This window comes from Corticium candelabrum, chromosome 17, assembly GCF_963422355.1.
Source record: "Corticium candelabrum chromosome 17, ooCorCand1.1, whole genome shotgun sequence".
In the NCBI taxonomy this organism is placed as follows: domain Eukaryota; kingdom Metazoa; phylum Porifera; class Homoscleromorpha; order Homosclerophorida; family Plakinidae; genus Corticium; species Corticium candelabrum.
The window spans coordinates 6,130,253-6,146,709 of NC_085101.1; the positions used below are offsets into that span (position 1 = coordinate 6,130,253).

Sequence of the window (16,457 nt, forward strand, 5' to 3'; positions counted from 1 at the left end):
AAGCGTATTCTTCATCCTTAGGTCCTTGTAGTCCTTTGACTGAACTTGCCAAACGCATTGGGAAAACCACGCACACACTCAATGAAAACTTTCATCGACGAATCAATGATCGATGCCGTGTGAACGAATAGAATATCCCGGATGTCCACTTGCTCTGACTGACTTTCGATTGGTTGAAAATGAGCACGTGATGTCATCTGACTGGGTCACTTCCGACTAGGACGCTCGAGTAGAACTTTTCTCATTCCAGTGTTTGGGACGCTCGCCTAGCGTCGTGCGAGCGTCACGGACGCTGACATGTTCACCGTGTGACCCTAACGCTCGTGCTAGCGTCGTACTGTCAATCTGGCTTTACTCAAGTGTTCTGGTTTCGTCGCAGTTGGCTCAGATTTCCCATCCCGTCTCATCAGCCCTCATCGACCTGGTGTGCGATCTGCAGGTGGATTGGACATAGGACGATTGGAACAGTCAGTTGCGCGCTTGCTTGGAGCAGGCATAGCTACGGCGACGGCCCGTTCGTATCGTTCGGTTTATGCACGGTATCAAAGGTTCTGCGTTCGCGCTCATGTTTTGCCTTTTTCCAACGTCAGAACGGATCCTGTGCTTGTTCGTTGCGTCCTTAGACGATGCCAACTCTCAAATGCCACAATCGAGTGTTACCTGTCGGCGGTTCAGCACTTTCAGATTTGCCATGGCTATAGTAACCCGTTCTCTACCCCCTCCCGCAATTGGAGCTCGTGCTACGGGAAATCAAGAGGCTAAAGGGGGCGGCAGTTCGTCCTGGACGCTTTCCCGTTACGCTGGAGGTGCTCAGAATCTTATGTCACCACTAGTCTCCAAGAGCTTCAGATATTAACGTGATGATGCTCTGGGGTGCTTGCTGCCTGGGGTTCTTTGCGTTTTTTCGGGCTGGCGAGTTCACAGTACCGTCTCGAGCAGCTTATGATCCGTCGGTTCACCCGTCCGTCGAGGATGTCGCGATAGACTCACGTGCTGCTCCGTCGATCATACGTCTTTGGCTGAAGCAATCAAAGCCGGTTCCGTTTCGGCAAGGCGTCGACATCCATTTTGGCAAAACTGACTTGGACCTCTGCCCCGTCACCGCCGTGTTGGCATATTTGTCATTAAGAGGATCATCACCGAGACCGCTATTTCTATTTCACGACGGCGCGACACTGTCAAGAGGCTGCTTGGTAAGTGAGGTAAGGGGAGCGTTAGCTGCCAGCGGCCATGACACCGAGCTACTCAGGGAACAGCTTCAGAATAAAGGCAGCGACGGCGACAGCAAGCCGGGAGTTAGACGACTCGACCATCCAGACGCTGGGGAGATGGCGCAGCGATGTGTACAAACGATATGTAACGTTAGACAAAAAGACTTTGGCAGGTTTTTCGAAAACTCTCGTAGCACCTAAGGAATGAAAGTGGTTTGCGTGATTGTAGTAACATGTCGTTCACTCCAGTGTCGTGTGTTATGTCGGCTTCCCGTGTCCACACGGAGTTCCGCAAGGAGCTCGCGCATGAAGGTAGGTGTCGGCTTGGGAAGAGTGGTGATCACCTTACGTGTGCTCACCTCTGTGTTGTGTTATACGGGTCAACTATAATGTAGTTAAAGACCATGTGGGTCGGGGTCCGGTCTCGGTCGCCTGGACCATGGCAGAGCACTGACCTCCCGCACAGCTTGGGAATCCGAAATGGCCTCCACCCACTCTATGGCTCACATGGCCCACGCTTTCCTGGGCAGGTGGGCCGTCACAGAACAGAAAGGCAACAAGAGAGAAGGTCCAGGTAAGAAGTTTGTTAGAAATAACGAGAATTCAATATGTAATTAATAATGACGGACCGATAATTGAAGAAAGCTGCCTTTCATAGAAAGAATAATTCAAAGCATTAAAGAGCAGCAAACAAGATAAATAAATCCATAGATTAACGTCTAATAACATTCGCGTAAACTCATCCTGCTCATTTTATAATTGATATCAACCCTCACTAATTTATTGATTTAATTTATTATCTACAAACGTGACCATCTCTACCTTGTAATCCAATTACCGTAAGAGGCTAGATGAAGCAATGACGTCCATCGTTCAACTATTTTCCTGTTGCCAATGAACCATCCTGTTCTCAAAGTTCCTCACTTTATGTGACACTTCACCACCTTCCATCTGCTGTCTATATGCATTCCTTCTCTCACCAACTTCTTCTTGCTGTGAAACCTTTTCATCAACCAAATGAGACTTTGACGTTTTACTGTCATTTTTCAGTACAGAATTTGATGGAACGATGTCGACACCTCCGAGTGTTGTGTTCCCACCGTCTGGCCTTGTTTGCAGATTTTTTGTTAATGTCCTTGTATGGACATGTTGAGCGTTGTTGGTATGGATGGATGATGGTACATTGACTGTTTGATTTATGGCATTCACGGTTGTATTAATGGTTGAATTAGAGTGTGACGTGTTAGATTGTGTGACATTAGTTAATGTGGCATTTGGCTAGTAGATGGATAATTGTTGTCTTTAGGTTTATATGTATCGTGTAGTTTGTTGTATGCCTAGAGATGCATTTATAAACACACACACACACACACACACACACACACACACACACACACACACACACACACACACACACACCACACACACACACACACACACACACACACACACACACACACACACACACACACACACACACACACATCTGCTGCTTGTGCTCCATGATTGCCATGAGGGTACAGGAGACGCAGGCCAAAAACATCAAGTCTACACTAGAAGCTCAAGGTCTGTCTCGACAAGAACGCTGGTGATTGTAAGGACCTTGCTGTTTGAAATTCTGATGACAAAACTGCCATGGAATCCTCGAGGCGGAAGAATGACAACGTTGGTGACTAATCAAGCCTGCCTTGTTAAATGCCTGAAATGAACAGCCAGGGTGGGTACAGTGCAGAAGACTCTCAGTTTTTATGAGTCGTTCATGCTGTTGTTTTCTGTCATCTCTGAGGCTCTTCTCTTTGTTTTCTGATTTCTTGTTGAAATGCTCTCCATATACGTTTGATGATGGAGTGCCAAGAGTCGCACTCTTGAGCTTTCTCCCTCCAGGATTCTAACGAGTTACACTGTTTGAGGTCACCAGATACAACATTCCAACGACGTTTCTGTCCACCAACATTGCGCTTGCAACCATAGGGAGCAGACACAAGCTGCTTGGGTAAGCAATTATTGGACATCCTTGAAATGTCCAAGAAAACAGAGACGACTTTGTAAGAGAGATCGATGAGATCCTTTCCTTTTTGGCTATCTTGCATATCGTAGTGCAATGCTTCTGCTCCCTGACTAAGGTACCCAATATAATTCGAAGACAACGAATCAAAAAGAACTCAAGACGATGAACATGAGGCTCAAGGAGGACAGTGAACTTGAGACCATACAGCAAAGTTGGAAAAATCACAATGTTCAAAGACAAACCTTGGTGCTGGTCTTGATCTTCTTACATTGATACCACAAGATCCGAGAGAGTGACTGGAAGGCATGTGAGGCTTTACAGATTCTAGAATAAATCTCTGTGTCCAATCCACAATCATTTTGAACAATGCTGCCCAAAAGTAATGGAAATGAGAGATGACTTCAATAGGCTCGTCTCCTGGCACAAGGTGGATTGGTACAGGAGTTTGAACGTGTGAGCACTCAGATGGTAGAACTGCTAAGTTTTTCATCTTTTTGCAACTAATAGCAACACCCAGTTTCTTACAGCAGTCTGATAGAGAGTCTAGCATTATGGCGAGGTTGTCAGAGAGAAGAACCATATTGTTGGCATACTCCAGATCAGTCACCAAACACACACACACACACACACACACACACACACACACACACACATGCCACAACTAAACACACACACACACACACACACACACACACACACACACACACACACACACACACACACATGCCACAACTAAACACACACACACACACACACACACACACACACACACACACACACACACACACACAACAATTAAAACACACACACACTTACCTTTTCACATGCAGCTGTATCTGCAAACTTCATGCTTCCCTCCTTGTCTGAGTTCTCTGTGTAACACATCAATCTCCATTGCTAGAATAGAAAGCAACGACTCGCACTACTCACTCTCTTTGCTTTTAGCATTTTGATCATCTCTAGAAGCTCGCTGACCAACAAATCCCGCTGCTGTCCATATAGTCGTCAAATATTCTTGTATCCCTTCAGACAACATTCAATGTAAATACAAAGTAAAACACAAATAATTAATTAAATAATTTTGTGCCACGTGTGTGCACGTGATCTAACATATAAAAATGTAATTATATAGAATTGATATCAACCTGTTGTGTAATGTCTCCATTGAATTGCTCTTGTTCAACGTCGTCCCACTGTTGTTGCAACTTTTTGCTGAGCCACAGACAGACTGACAATGAAAAACAAATTCCCACCGTGTTTATCACAAAATCTGTTGAAAACAGGAAAGTCATCACCTGCCATGTTTCGTCTGGAACAAGCCAGCGGCACCTTAAACTTCATCTCATAATGGCAAGTCTTTGGTTCCTTAACTTCCGTCACCTCATTACGTTGGTTACAAACTAATAGGACCTAACAACACACAATGTGGCACCACACAACCACAATGTGGTAACTATGGCAACCATTGTTTGACTCATTTTGTCACCACACGTGTCTCCATTGGGCATGTTCCAAGCAAGGAAAGTGTTGTTTACAATGATCCAGTCTTTCCATACACTACACATACCATTATGTAATAATTTGCAACTGTAGTGTTCATTCTGTGAATGCAATATAACTTGTCTGCTATAACTTTAGCAAGGTTTCTTTGCAGTTGAATGGAGATGAGAGATCTCTACTTAGTCTTGAATTGGGCCTTGTTTTTCTTTCCCTCATCATTTCTAGACAACTCGGCTAGCTTGTTCAGATAGTTGGAGGCTTGTATCCCCCAGCGACCAAAATGTCCAAGAACCAAGGGAACAAAAGATGGTTTGATGCCTCCTGGAAGAAGCTCTTGCTTGTAAAGCTTTTCTCTTTACAACCAAGAGCTTCTTGGTTGGTTGTGAAGCTTTTGTCTCCTCCCAAGACCCTCCTTGAGGCCGCGATACCTGCTGTCTGTCTGTCTGTCTGTCTGTCAAACTCTAAAAGCAAACCTAAAGTCCACTAATAATTACTACATAATACATTAGCCCCATATGGGGAATAAAACTTAAAAGAGGATACTTAACTACAAGTTGTGCAAAGTCAGTGTTTCTACTAAGGGTCTTAGGTCCAGAACCAATCATCATGAGTTTCTTGTCAGCACACCTGCGTTGCAACGTTGCAGTTGAATTGAAAACCGTCTCCTCTATTGTGTCTTAAACTCAGCAACATTTGTTCGTTCGTTCTCATCTCTCCACATACTTGCAATTGCATTAAAGTAGTTAGTGGCTCTTTCTCCCCAACACCCAAAGTGCTAAAAAACTAGAGGCACTACTGATGGAGAATATCCACCGGGTAGTTTTTCCTCTTTATATTTACTAGTTTAAGTTCTTCCCTTCTCACAGCCGCACTCCCTGCAGTTGTAGATGCACGAGACAAATGTCTGCAGCCCACGGATGAGCTAGTGCCACATCAAGTTCTATTCAGTTTCAGAATCAGCCACAAGAATATCTGGGCGGTTGCTGGAATTCACATATCTGTCTCTAGGTTCACCTCTGTGTGGTAAGTGAAGTGAACTCAAACATTCTGACCATACAAACATCATCAAGTCGTGAGTCCATACTATCTGTCTGTCTGTCTGTCTGTCTGTCTGTCTGTCTGTCTCAACTTTGACTCTTCTCCAGGCTTTGACAGGCTTTGACTCTTCTCTCCTCCATGCTGTCCAAGCTGTTGACCTGTTACATCCAACAGCAGGGCTCCGAGGTTGTCCACAGCTTGACTCATCAGTGGTTGAACTATCCAGACACAACGCAAGACAACTAGTAACAGACATGATACATGATGCGTTTTATAACTAGAGCACGCTACAAACTAATCGTCTGGTTCCCTAATGGAAAAGTCTTTATAGTTTTAGTGAAACAGTTACAGCAAATATTGTCTACCAACTTCAAACGTCGCCTGCATTTTGGAAATTTAAGTAAATATATTTTTATTGATTTGTTAGACAAATTTAATTTTGCGTTAGACGTGCATTACCATCACAAACATTTGTTAGATTCATCTATAGTATGACACGAAACTGCTTTGACCAAAACTTCTCTTGACAGTGCTGAAAGCGATACATGTACAGGTGTACTGGTGATTTTCCATTATGCTGTGCATGTTGCGTCAGTGACGTCACATTTTCTGCAAATAATTTAGTGGTTCTATTATACCTATTCCAAATGAAAAAGCACTGGAAGTGCAAAACCTCTGCTGGAATGCAGTAATTAATTGCGTCATGACAAAATTCTATGTACACGTATGTTCACTGCAGGGCCATGTATGCAACGCTGTTTCCTAGAAGGAAGGGCCACCATTTTCATAAACACTATACTCGCCAACACACCAGTCTAGTTTCTAGTTTATTCAAACGTCACAACTCAAAAGATACTGAAAATAGCTTCAAATTGTTAGCTAAACTCTGCAAAGGCATACGACCTCTAGACAAAGCTTCATCACACATCTTACACAATGACAAGTAATCATTAAAACTAGCATACAGAGCATCATGTCCAGTAGTACTGTATTATATGTTATTATCTAAAAGACTCTTGGTAGCTTTTGTACTTATCCCTATTCAAGACCAGTACATTCTGGTTGTACATTAAAGGATGACAAGACACACAAACATAATCAGGCCCTGCTTTGCCTTTAGCAATAAAAGCATTTGATGGCAGCATCCAAACTCATAGGCATAGGAACTGGGGGAGTGAGGGGGAGAGGGGGGAGCGGATGAGGGGCGGGCAGGCTAGGGGACGAGCGAGGGAGAGGACAAGCGAGGGGGAGGACAAGCGAGGGGGAGGACAAGCGAGGGGGAGGACAAGCGAGGGGGAGGACAAGCGAGGGGGAGGACAAGCGAGGGGGAGGGAGAGGGCGGGCAGGCGAGGGCGCGGGCGAGGGGGCCATGGCCCACCCAATATTTAGCCTCCGAAGCTGTATCAATGCAGCGATTAGACCCCCAATTTGGCGTTTCCCCCCAATTTGGCGTTTTCCCCCCAATCTCACCAAACTTCCTACACCTATGCAAACTTTCTGAAGCTTTGTATCTAGAGGCACGGCGTCTAGCAACCCATTCTTTTTTACGTACTCTAGGTGCATCAGCTTGGTCTGCTGTTTCTACAGATTTCCTTGTAGCTGCCTGTTCTCTTTGACGCCTTCTACGTGCATCAAATTTGTCTGCCGCCTCTGCAGCTTTTCTTGTCACTGCACATTCTCTCCTACGCCTCCTGTGTCCATCAGCTTGGTCTGCTCTTTCTAGTTTTCTTTCTGGCAATCCATTCTCGTTTACGTTGTCTACATGCATAAAGGTGATCTGCTCTATCACCAGCAGGTGCAAATAACTGTAACCCAATCTCTAACTGTAACCCTGACTCCGGGAAGCGTGAAGAGGCTACAGTACTACCTTGCTCACTCATAATGGACTGTGAAACAATAAAGCTTACCGCTCATTATTGCTCCCAGAAAACGAAACGCAAAACATCGTAGCTAAACAATGCGTGATAGCTACAAACACAGTAACTGACTATCAGATGTTACAAAGGCGCCGTCAAGCAAAGACGACGGAAGCCTACCAATGATCTTCGTTCACCAATGATCTTTGTTCCCACAAGATGACTCTTGCCGCAACAACCGACAACTGCTAGTGTACTTCACACGCAACAACCGACTACAACACTGCAGAGAAATCCTACGAAACAAGGTAAATGTTACAGTTTACTCAACGACACTACAGCTACATGTACCAGCCCGTACTGCAGTAAATCTTACCACTCATTTCCTCCACAACACTGACAGCTGCTGCGCACAAACATGAGCAAGCACGCACTAGGCTAGCATCTGCTCTTTGGCGGAAAGAGCAACATACCAGACAGTCACAACAATATGCTCTAGCGCATTAGCGCACGACAGTACAACCTACTAGATCAGAAACGACGCTACAGTGTACTAGTATTCAGAACAGTGAACATATGCGTGCGCTAAATAGATAGTACCGCCCACATCCGTCTAGTCGGTCGTCGACAATAATCACTACTGTACCCAGAGGCTCCACCTCGAGTTAAAAACTGTTTTAGTTGTACTACATGTTGGTGGAACGTGCACTTAGAGTTTCAGTATTGAGTATATACACTAACGGAACTGTACGAACTAAAGAGATTGATATCAATACTACGGTTGTTCTTTCGTTGCGCGTTTTACCAACTTGCAAATTTTTGCAATGAATGTTGGTCAGTTAATTTTGCTGCTGTTGCTTCAACTCTTCTTTGTCTTCGGGGAAAGTTAGACTCTTTACTTCATGACGTCACAGCCTGTGCAGCTAATAATTTAAGTTACGTTTGTTTAGACGACAGTGCACCAAACTCATCTACCCATGTTGACGAGGATACAAAGTTTGTATTAGATTTGGTGAGAGGTGGGGTCCCAGTAGGGATCATCCAACTTTTTCTTCCCTCCCACTCCAAAGGCGCCGCTGGACCTTGCTTGCGTGAGACTTCGGACGACGATATTACCGGAATGTGTAAATTTGTAAAAGCGTTTGCAAAAGACTATGCCTCTAACACAACAAACGATTGGAACTCATGCAGCAAGGACGATTATGTTTGTAATGCAATTTATCGAGCAGCAACTTCCAATAACACACAAAATTTTAGTTGTTTATTATGGCAACAGAAATCGATTCGAAATAGAATGATTGAAAAAATGAGTCTACATGACAAAGTGGAATTAACAGACAAACTGAAGACTAGTCGAAATCAAGCGCTCTTTCTTGGAACGTTTAGTTCAAAGGACTGCAGTAAGAAATGCTCAGATGAGTGGCGACCTCTTTGCAGTGTGTCAGCCTTGCTTTTGGATATTTTGCCAAAGGTACCACCTAACTGTCCTAAAACAACTAATGTGCCATGTAACTGTTCTGAAACAAGTAATACTGAGATCCAAACTTGCCAAGTGTTTAAGAATGGAACAGTCAGTTCACTGTCTGCGGGATCCATAGACATCAAGTTGCCTGAGAAATTGGTTACGAAGGAAGTAACTGTGAGTGTCTCACAGTTACTTGATGGAGGTAAAGGGAAGACGGTTAGCATGATGATATCTATTATGGAAAAGATGGTGAATGTGTCTACTAGTACAGCAAATGTATCAATGTCTGGAAGTGTAGTGGTGGTCAAGTTGCCTGACAACAAGATGAGTGTGAAACTAGCTAAAAAGGGTGTACCAGTAAGTGTGAACGTCGCACTTGATGGAGGTAATGTGAGTATGACTGCTAGCAGAATGAATGGATCAGTGTCTATCATGGAAAAGACAGTGACCATGTTAACCAGTAAATCAGATGTGTCAACGTCTGGTAATGAAATGTTTATCTTCAAGGATAAGACAAAGACAGTATTGTCAGTTAATAGACAGTGGGTAAGAATGTACACAAAGGGAACAGACACAACTATATATCAGAATAGAAATGAAGTGACAATACAGAAGAAAGGAACGTTTGTTTCTGCATCCATCAACAGCTCAACCATCAAAGTGTTTACCAATAAAACAAATGTGACGATGTCCACCAAAGGGTTGAATCTAAAGGTGCACACTGATACATTGCCAATGGCATTTTCTATCAATGAAGCAGACCTAACAATAAACGAAGACTCCACAGATGTGAACTGGACGTGTAACATTTCACAACAAGGTAAAGAATTCACGTGTTGTGTGCACATAGTCTGACAAACATAAGGAGTAGTTGTCATAGCCAAGTCACACTACCACACTGGCATACCATACCAACACACTTCACTAATAGTTACCACAATGATTAACATAAGCAATGAACACATTCCATCATTATGATCAACTGATTTGACACACCACACTCACTTATTGTCAGTCTAACACAGTTGTGTTGGCAGCTTTAGCCTTTCTTCTCGTGACAGTTTTCCAACTAGAACTGGATGGGAAAGTGTTGGTGGAGACTTCTAGAAGGAAACAAGTGTGTCTATCGTGACACGTATCCATCTGGTGCCCCATACATCTAGACAAGGTCTGTAACTAAAATGTTGGTTTCCGTTCCTAGAATTAGATCTTGATAGAGGCTAAAATAGTTTCCAGAGAAATGATATTGTGGAAAATGGAAAGGACATGGCTGTACCCATAGGTCAAGTTGGGCACCAGCATAGAGGGGTCCTCAAGTTTGGGGGACTGATTAATCACACTGCAAAGCCACGCCCATTTTTACTTTTACTTCCACTGTATGAACATCCGCCATTGCAAGAACAGAGTGATGGACAAAGATTCATCTTACTGTTTGGTAACTAGAGGGAAACATGGCATTTTTGCTTGACACACCTACAAAGATTGGGAGCCTTTAGCCTCCTCCCCCCAAACGCTATGCCAGTGGTTTGAGTGTCACTTTATTACAGAAATGGGACTTCATGATCTAACGTTATGTGCAGGCGCAAGCAGGCGTTGGATGATTCTGCCATATATTTTTGTGCATTCATGCTTTAGTGACGTATCTATCTATTGAAATTGTGATATCACATATGATGGTATAGAGTGTGACAGATGCATTGTGTTGTTGTATCTTTTAATTCTGACTATACCCTTGGATGGAAGAATGCTATGATGCATGCACTGTGTGTGTGTGTGTGTGTGTGTGTGTGTGTGTGTGTGTGTGTGTGTGTGTGTGTGTGTGTGTGTGTGTGTGTTTAATTTAAATTGCTTCACTTCAGCAAGTCAAAGAGATGAGGCAACTACACAAAACAGCAAAGTTTCCTCAACACCAAATCAAAGCAAAAAAGTAACTACACAAGAAAGCAAAGCTTCCCCAACAGCAACTCAAGGCAAAGAGGCAAATATACAAGAAAGCAAAGATACCATAAAACCAACTAAAGCTGTCAGCACCATTTCCCTAGCTTCCTATATTATTTACATTGCAATAGCCGGTGCCATTTTGGTTATTGTGGGCTACATCGCGTATCACAATCGTGACTATGTAAGCATCGTATGCGACCTTCTTATCTCAATTGATCATCATATGTTGTTATGCTCTTGTGTTATAGCTTTGTAAGCTCATTGGCAACGGAGGACAACGAGGACGACCAAAGAGAAAGAACTACAAGCACCTGAAGTCGTTGAAAGACGCATTCCCATGACAAATTTCATGTACGTCAATTAGTTCTCATGCTGGCTATAAGAATGTAATGAAAATGTAGTTCGTAATGAAAATTTAGTTCGTAGTTCGTATTCATTTTGTAGGGTCAGTGACGGTTGATTTCAGGTCTATTGAGAGATTGAGCGCTTGCAGTGTGATTATGCTTTGTCCAGTAAACGTGTTGAGTGTCTTCAATCAAAGTAGTTATATACTCTGTTGTCACTGTGTCTTGTCATATGTATAGCATGTGAGGTTTGGAAAAAGGATAGTCCAGATGACTTTGTTACCTACCGACGAAGCAAATGTTTAATGCAATACTGGTAGTGTGTCCAGGTCATTGTGCCATTGCATTTTCTGCTAATAAGTTGCTCAAGGTATCCCAACGAGTTTATGATCCATGAGTTTCAAATCATTGAGTTGCCGTAGTCGGGTACAAGAGTGTATATGCATCAAACAAGATAACATGTAATGTGTCCAGTTTGCGCATGCGCAAGAAACTTTTTAATGAGTCACGTGATTACAAAGTCCCGTATGTTGATAGTGTTATTTCATAATTATTATGTAATGACGGACTGCTAATTGAAGAAATCTGCCTTTCATAGAAAGAATAATTCAAGGCATTAATTAAAGAGCAGCAAACAAGACAACTCAATCTATAAACTAACGTCTAATAACATTCGTGTAAACTCATCCTTCTCATTTTATAATTGATATCAACCCTCACTAATTTATTGATTTAATTTATTATCTACAAACGTGAACATCTCTAACCTTGTAATTCAATTACGATAAACCATCATGTTCTCAGAGTTTCTCACTTTACGTGACATTTCACCACCTTCCGTCCGCTGTTTATCTCCATTCCTTCTCTCACCAACTTCCTCTTGCTGTGGAACCATTTTGTCACCCAAATGAGACTCCGACGTTTTACTGTCATTTTTCAGTACAGAATTTGATGGAACGATGTCGACACCTCCGTGTGTTGTGGTCCCATGGTCTGGCCGTGTTTGCAGATTTTTTGTTAATGTCCTTGTATGGACATGTTGAGTGTTGTTGATATGGATGGATGATGGTACATTGACTGTTTGATTTATGGCATTCATGGTTGTGTTGATGGTTGAATTAGAGTGTGACGTGTTAGATTGTGTGACATTAGTTAATGTGGCATTTGGTTGGTAGATGGATAATTGTTGTCTTAAGTTTATGATTTCATTGTGTAGTTTGTTGTATGCCTAGAGATACATTTATAAACACACACACACACACACACACACACACACACACACACACACACACACACACACACACACACACACACACACACACACACACACACACACACACACCATCCATTTGCTGCTTGTGCTCCATGAGGGTACAGGAGATGCAGGCCATAAACATCAAGTCTAAACTAGAAGTTCCAGGTCTGTCTTGAGAAAACGCTGGTGATTGTAAAGACCTTTCTGTTTAAAATTCTGATGACAAAACTGACATGGAATCCTTAATATGGAAAAATGACAACGTTGGTGACTAATCAAACCTGCCTTGTTAATTAAATGCATGAAATGAACAGCCAGGGTGGTTACAGTGCAGAAGACTCTCAGTTTTTATGAGTCGTTGTTCATGCCGTCGTTTTCTGTCATCTCTGAGGCTCTTCTCTTTGTTTTCTGATTTCTTGTTGAAATACTCTCCATTACGTTTGATGATGGAGTGCCAAGAGTTGCGCTCTTCAGCTTTCTCCCTCCAGGATTCTAACAAGTTACACTGTTTGAGGTCACCAGATAAACAACATTCCAACGACATTTCTGTCCACCAACATTGCGCTTGCAACCAACAGGAGCAGACACAAGAAGCTGCTTGCAATTGGGTAAGCAATTATAAACAAAAATGAGCAAGCACGCACTAGGCTAGCATCTGCTCTTTGGCGGAAATAGCAACATACCAGACAGTCACGACAATATGCTCTAGCGCTCTAGCGCACGACAGTACAACCTATTAGATCAGAAATGACGCTACTACTATTGAGCCCACATCCGTCTATTCGGTCGTCGACAATAATCACTACTGTACCCAGAGGCTCCACCTCGAGTTAAAAACTGTTTTAGTTGTACTACATGTTGGTGGAACGTGCACTTAGAGTTTCAGTATTGAGTATATACACTAACGGAACTGTACGCACTAAACGGATTGATATCAATACTACGGTTGTTCTTTCGCTTACCAACTTGCAAATTTTTGCAATGAATGTTGGTCAGTTAATTTTGCTGCTGTTTCTTCAACTCTTCTTTGATTTCGGGCAAAGTTAGACTCTTTACTTCATGACGTCACAGCCTGTGCAGCTAATAATTTAAGTTACGTTTGTTTAGGTGACAATACATCAACCTCATCTACCCATGTTGACGATGATACAAAGTTTGTATTAGATTTGGTGAGAGGTGGGGTCCCAGTAGGAATCATCCAACTTTTTCTGCCCTCGGACTCCAAAGGCGCCGCTGGACCTTGCTTGCGTGATACTTCTTTGAACCCGGATATTACCGGAATGTGTAAATTTGTAAAAGCATTTGCAAAAGTCTATGCCTCTAACCCAACAAACGATTGGAACTCATGCAGCAAGGAGGATTATGTTTGTAATGCAATTTATCGAGCAGCAACTTCCAATAACACACAAAATTTTAATTGTTCATTATGGCAACAGAAATCGATTCGAAATAGAATGATTGAAAAAATGAGTCTAGATGACAAAGTGGAATTAACAGACAAACTGAAGACTAGTCGAAATCAAGCGCTCTTTCTTGCAACGTTTAGTTCAAAGGACTGCAGTAAGACATGCTCGGATGAGTGGCGACCTGTTTGCAGTGTGTCAGCCTTGCTTTTGGATTTTTTGCCAAAGGTGCCACCTAACTGTCCTGAACCAACAACTGTGCCATGTAACTGTCTTGAAGCAACTAATATGCCATGTAACTGTTCTGAAACAAGTAATACTGAGATCCAAACTTGCCAAGTGTTTAAGAATGGAACAGTCAGTTCACTGTCTGCGGGATCCATAGACATCAAGTTGCCTAAGAAATTGGTTACGAAGGAAGTAACTGTGAGTGTCTCACAGTTACTTGATGGAGGTAAAGGGAAGACGGTTAGCACGATGTTTATCATGGAAAAGATGGTGAATGTGTCTACTAGTACAGCAAATGTATCAATGTCTGGAAGTGTAGTGGTGGTCAAGTTGCCTGACAACAAGATGAGTGTGAAACTGGGTAGAAAGGGTGTACCAGTAAGTGTGAACGTCGCACTTGATGGAGGTAATGTGAGTATGACTGCTAGCAGGATGAATGGATCAGTGTCTATCATGGAAAAGAGGGTGACCATGTTAACCAGTAAATCAGATGTGCCAACGTCTGGTAATGAAATGTTTATCTTCAAGGATAAGACAAAGACATTATTGTCAGTTAATAGACAGTGGGTAAGAGTGTACACAAAGGGAACAGACACAACTATATTTCCTAATAGAAATGAAGTGACAATACAGAAGAAAGGAACGTTTGTTTCTGCATCCATCAACAGCTCAACCATCAAAGTGTATACCAGTAAAACAAACGTGACAATGTCCACCAAAGGGTTGAATCTAAAGGTGCTCACTGATACATTGCCAATGGCATTTTCTATCAATAAAGTAGGCATAGCAATACAATCATTGGAGTGTAACCTCCACAGATGTGAACTGGACGTGTAATATTTCACAACAAGGTAAAGAATTCACGTGTTGTGTGTACCTAGTCTGACAAATGTATGGAGTAGTTGTCATAGCCAAGTCACATAACACACTGACATACCATACCAACACACTTCACTAATAGTTACCACAATAATTAACATAAGCAATGAACACATTCCACCATTATGATCAACCATACCCACTTATTATCAGTCTAACACAGTTGTGTGGGCAGTTCTCTCTCTCCCTCCCTCCCTCCCTCCCTCCCTCCCTCCCTCCCTCCCTCCCTCCCTCCCTCCCTCCCTCCCTCCCTCCCTCCCTCCCTCCCTCCCTCCCTCCCTCCCTCCCTCCCTCCCTCCCTCCCTCCCTCCCTCCCTCCCTCCCTCTTTCTCTCCTGTGTGTGTGTGTGTGTGTGTGTGTGTGTGTGTGTGTGTGTGTGTGCGTGCGTGTGTGCACATGTGTGTGTGTGTGCATGTGTGTGTGTATTTTTAATTTAAATTGTTTCACTACAGCCAATCAAACAGAAAACACAACTACACAAAGCAAAGATGCTACAAAACCAGGTAAATCAAAGTCACCTGCAAATATCCCTAACCCAAAACCAAGTCCATTGTCACCTACAACGAGTCAATCTAGCAGAGAAGGCAGCACCATTTCCCTATCTTCCTATAATATTTACATTGCAATAGCCAGTGCCTTGGTTATTGTGGGCTATATCACGTATCACAATCGTGAATATGTAAGCATCGTTTGCAACCTTCTTATGTCAATTGATCATCATACGTGTTATGCTCTTGTGTTATAGCTTTGTAAGCTCATTGGCAATGGAGGACAACGAGGAGACCAAAGAAAAGAACTACAAGCACCTGAAGTCGTTGAAGACGCATTCCCATGACAAATTTCATGTACGTCGATTAGTTCTCATGCTGGCTATAAGAATGTAATGAAAATGTAGTTCATAATGAAAATGTAGTTCGTAATGAAAATTTAGTTTGTAGTTCGTATTCATTTTGTAGGGTCAGTGACGGTTGATTTCAGGTCTATTGAGAGATTGAGTGCTTGCAGTATGATTATGCTTTGTCCAGTAGACGTGTCTAGTGTCTTCAATCAATAGTAGTTATATACTCTGGTGTCACTGTGTCTTGTTATATCAAATTCATCGGCTTTCTCATCGTGACCCCATTCCTTTCGTTCTCTAGAGTTGAAAATGATTGCACCTTCATGGTATAGCATTTGAGGTTTGGAAAAGGGATAGGCCAGATACGTTTGTTATTTACTAACGAATCAAATGTCTAATGCAATACTGGTAGTGTGTCCAGGTCATTGTGCATTACACTTTATGTCAATCAGTTGCTGAAGATATCCCAACGAGGTTGTGATCCATGAGTT

General features: G+C 42.7%; 2 protein-coding genes and 1 long non-coding RNA gene across 3 annotated transcripts; 2 read left to right on the top strand and 1 right to left on the bottom strand.

The window, feature by feature from the left end:
• Positions 1–1,788: 1,788 nt before the first annotated feature.
• Positions 1,789–8,181, bottom strand: LOC134193275 (uncharacterized). The gene is made up of 10 exons (XR_009972042.1): positions 7,990–8,181; positions 7,794–7,909; positions 7,665–7,725; positions 4,839–5,975; positions 4,683–4,776; positions 4,515–4,629; positions 4,365–4,447; positions 4,150–4,242; positions 4,036–4,091; positions 1,789–2,548 (listed from the first exon to the last, which is right to left on the bottom strand). It is a non-coding gene; the product is annotated as an uncharacterized LOC134193275 (long non-coding RNA).
• A 218-nt stretch (positions 8,182–8,399) lies between these two features.
• Positions 8,400–11,627, top strand: LOC134193007 (uncharacterized). The gene is made up of 4 exons (XM_062661785.1): positions 8,400–8,498; positions 8,564–9,898; positions 10,938–11,200; positions 11,268–11,627. The coding sequence occupies exons 1-4, from the start codon at positions 8,438–8,440 to the stop codon at positions 11,358–11,360; spliced, it is 1,752 nt and encodes a 583-aa protein (XP_062517769.1). The 5' UTR covers positions 8,400–8,437; the 3' UTR covers positions 11,361–11,627.
• A 1,929-nt stretch (positions 11,628–13,556) lies between these two features.
• Positions 13,557–16,194, top strand: LOC134193091 (uncharacterized). Its single transcript, XM_062661880.1, has 4 exons — positions 13,557–13,660; positions 13,726–15,100; positions 15,581–15,807; positions 15,874–16,194. The coding sequence occupies exons 1-2, from the start codon at positions 13,600–13,602 to the stop codon at positions 15,084–15,086; spliced, it is 1,422 nt and encodes a 473-aa protein (XP_062517864.1). The 5' UTR covers positions 13,557–13,599; the 3' UTR covers positions 15,087–15,100; positions 15,581–15,807; positions 15,874–16,194.
• The last annotated feature ends 263 nt before the right edge of the window (positions 16,195–16,457 follow it).

Coding starts and splice junctions, on each gene's coding strand:
- LOC134193007 (XM_062661785.1), top strand. CDS start 8,438: ATGAATGTTGGTCAGTTAATTTTGCTGCTGTTGCTTCAACTCTTCTTT. Junction 8,499..8,563: donor CTTCTTTGTCTTCGGGGAAA/GTTAGACTCTTT, acceptor ACGTTTGTTTAG/ACGACAGTGCACCAAACTCA. Junction 11,201..11,267: donor CGTATCACAATCGTGACTAT/GTAAGCATCGTA, acceptor CTTGTGTTATAG/CTTTGTAAGCTCATTGGCAA.
- LOC134193091 (XM_062661880.1), top strand. CDS start 13,600: ATGAATGTTGGTCAGTTAATTTTGCTGCTGTTTCTTCAACTCTTCTTT. Junction 13,661..13,725: donor CTTCTTTGATTTCGGGCAAA/GTTAGACTCTTT, acceptor ACGTTTGTTTAG/GTGACAATACATCAACCTCA.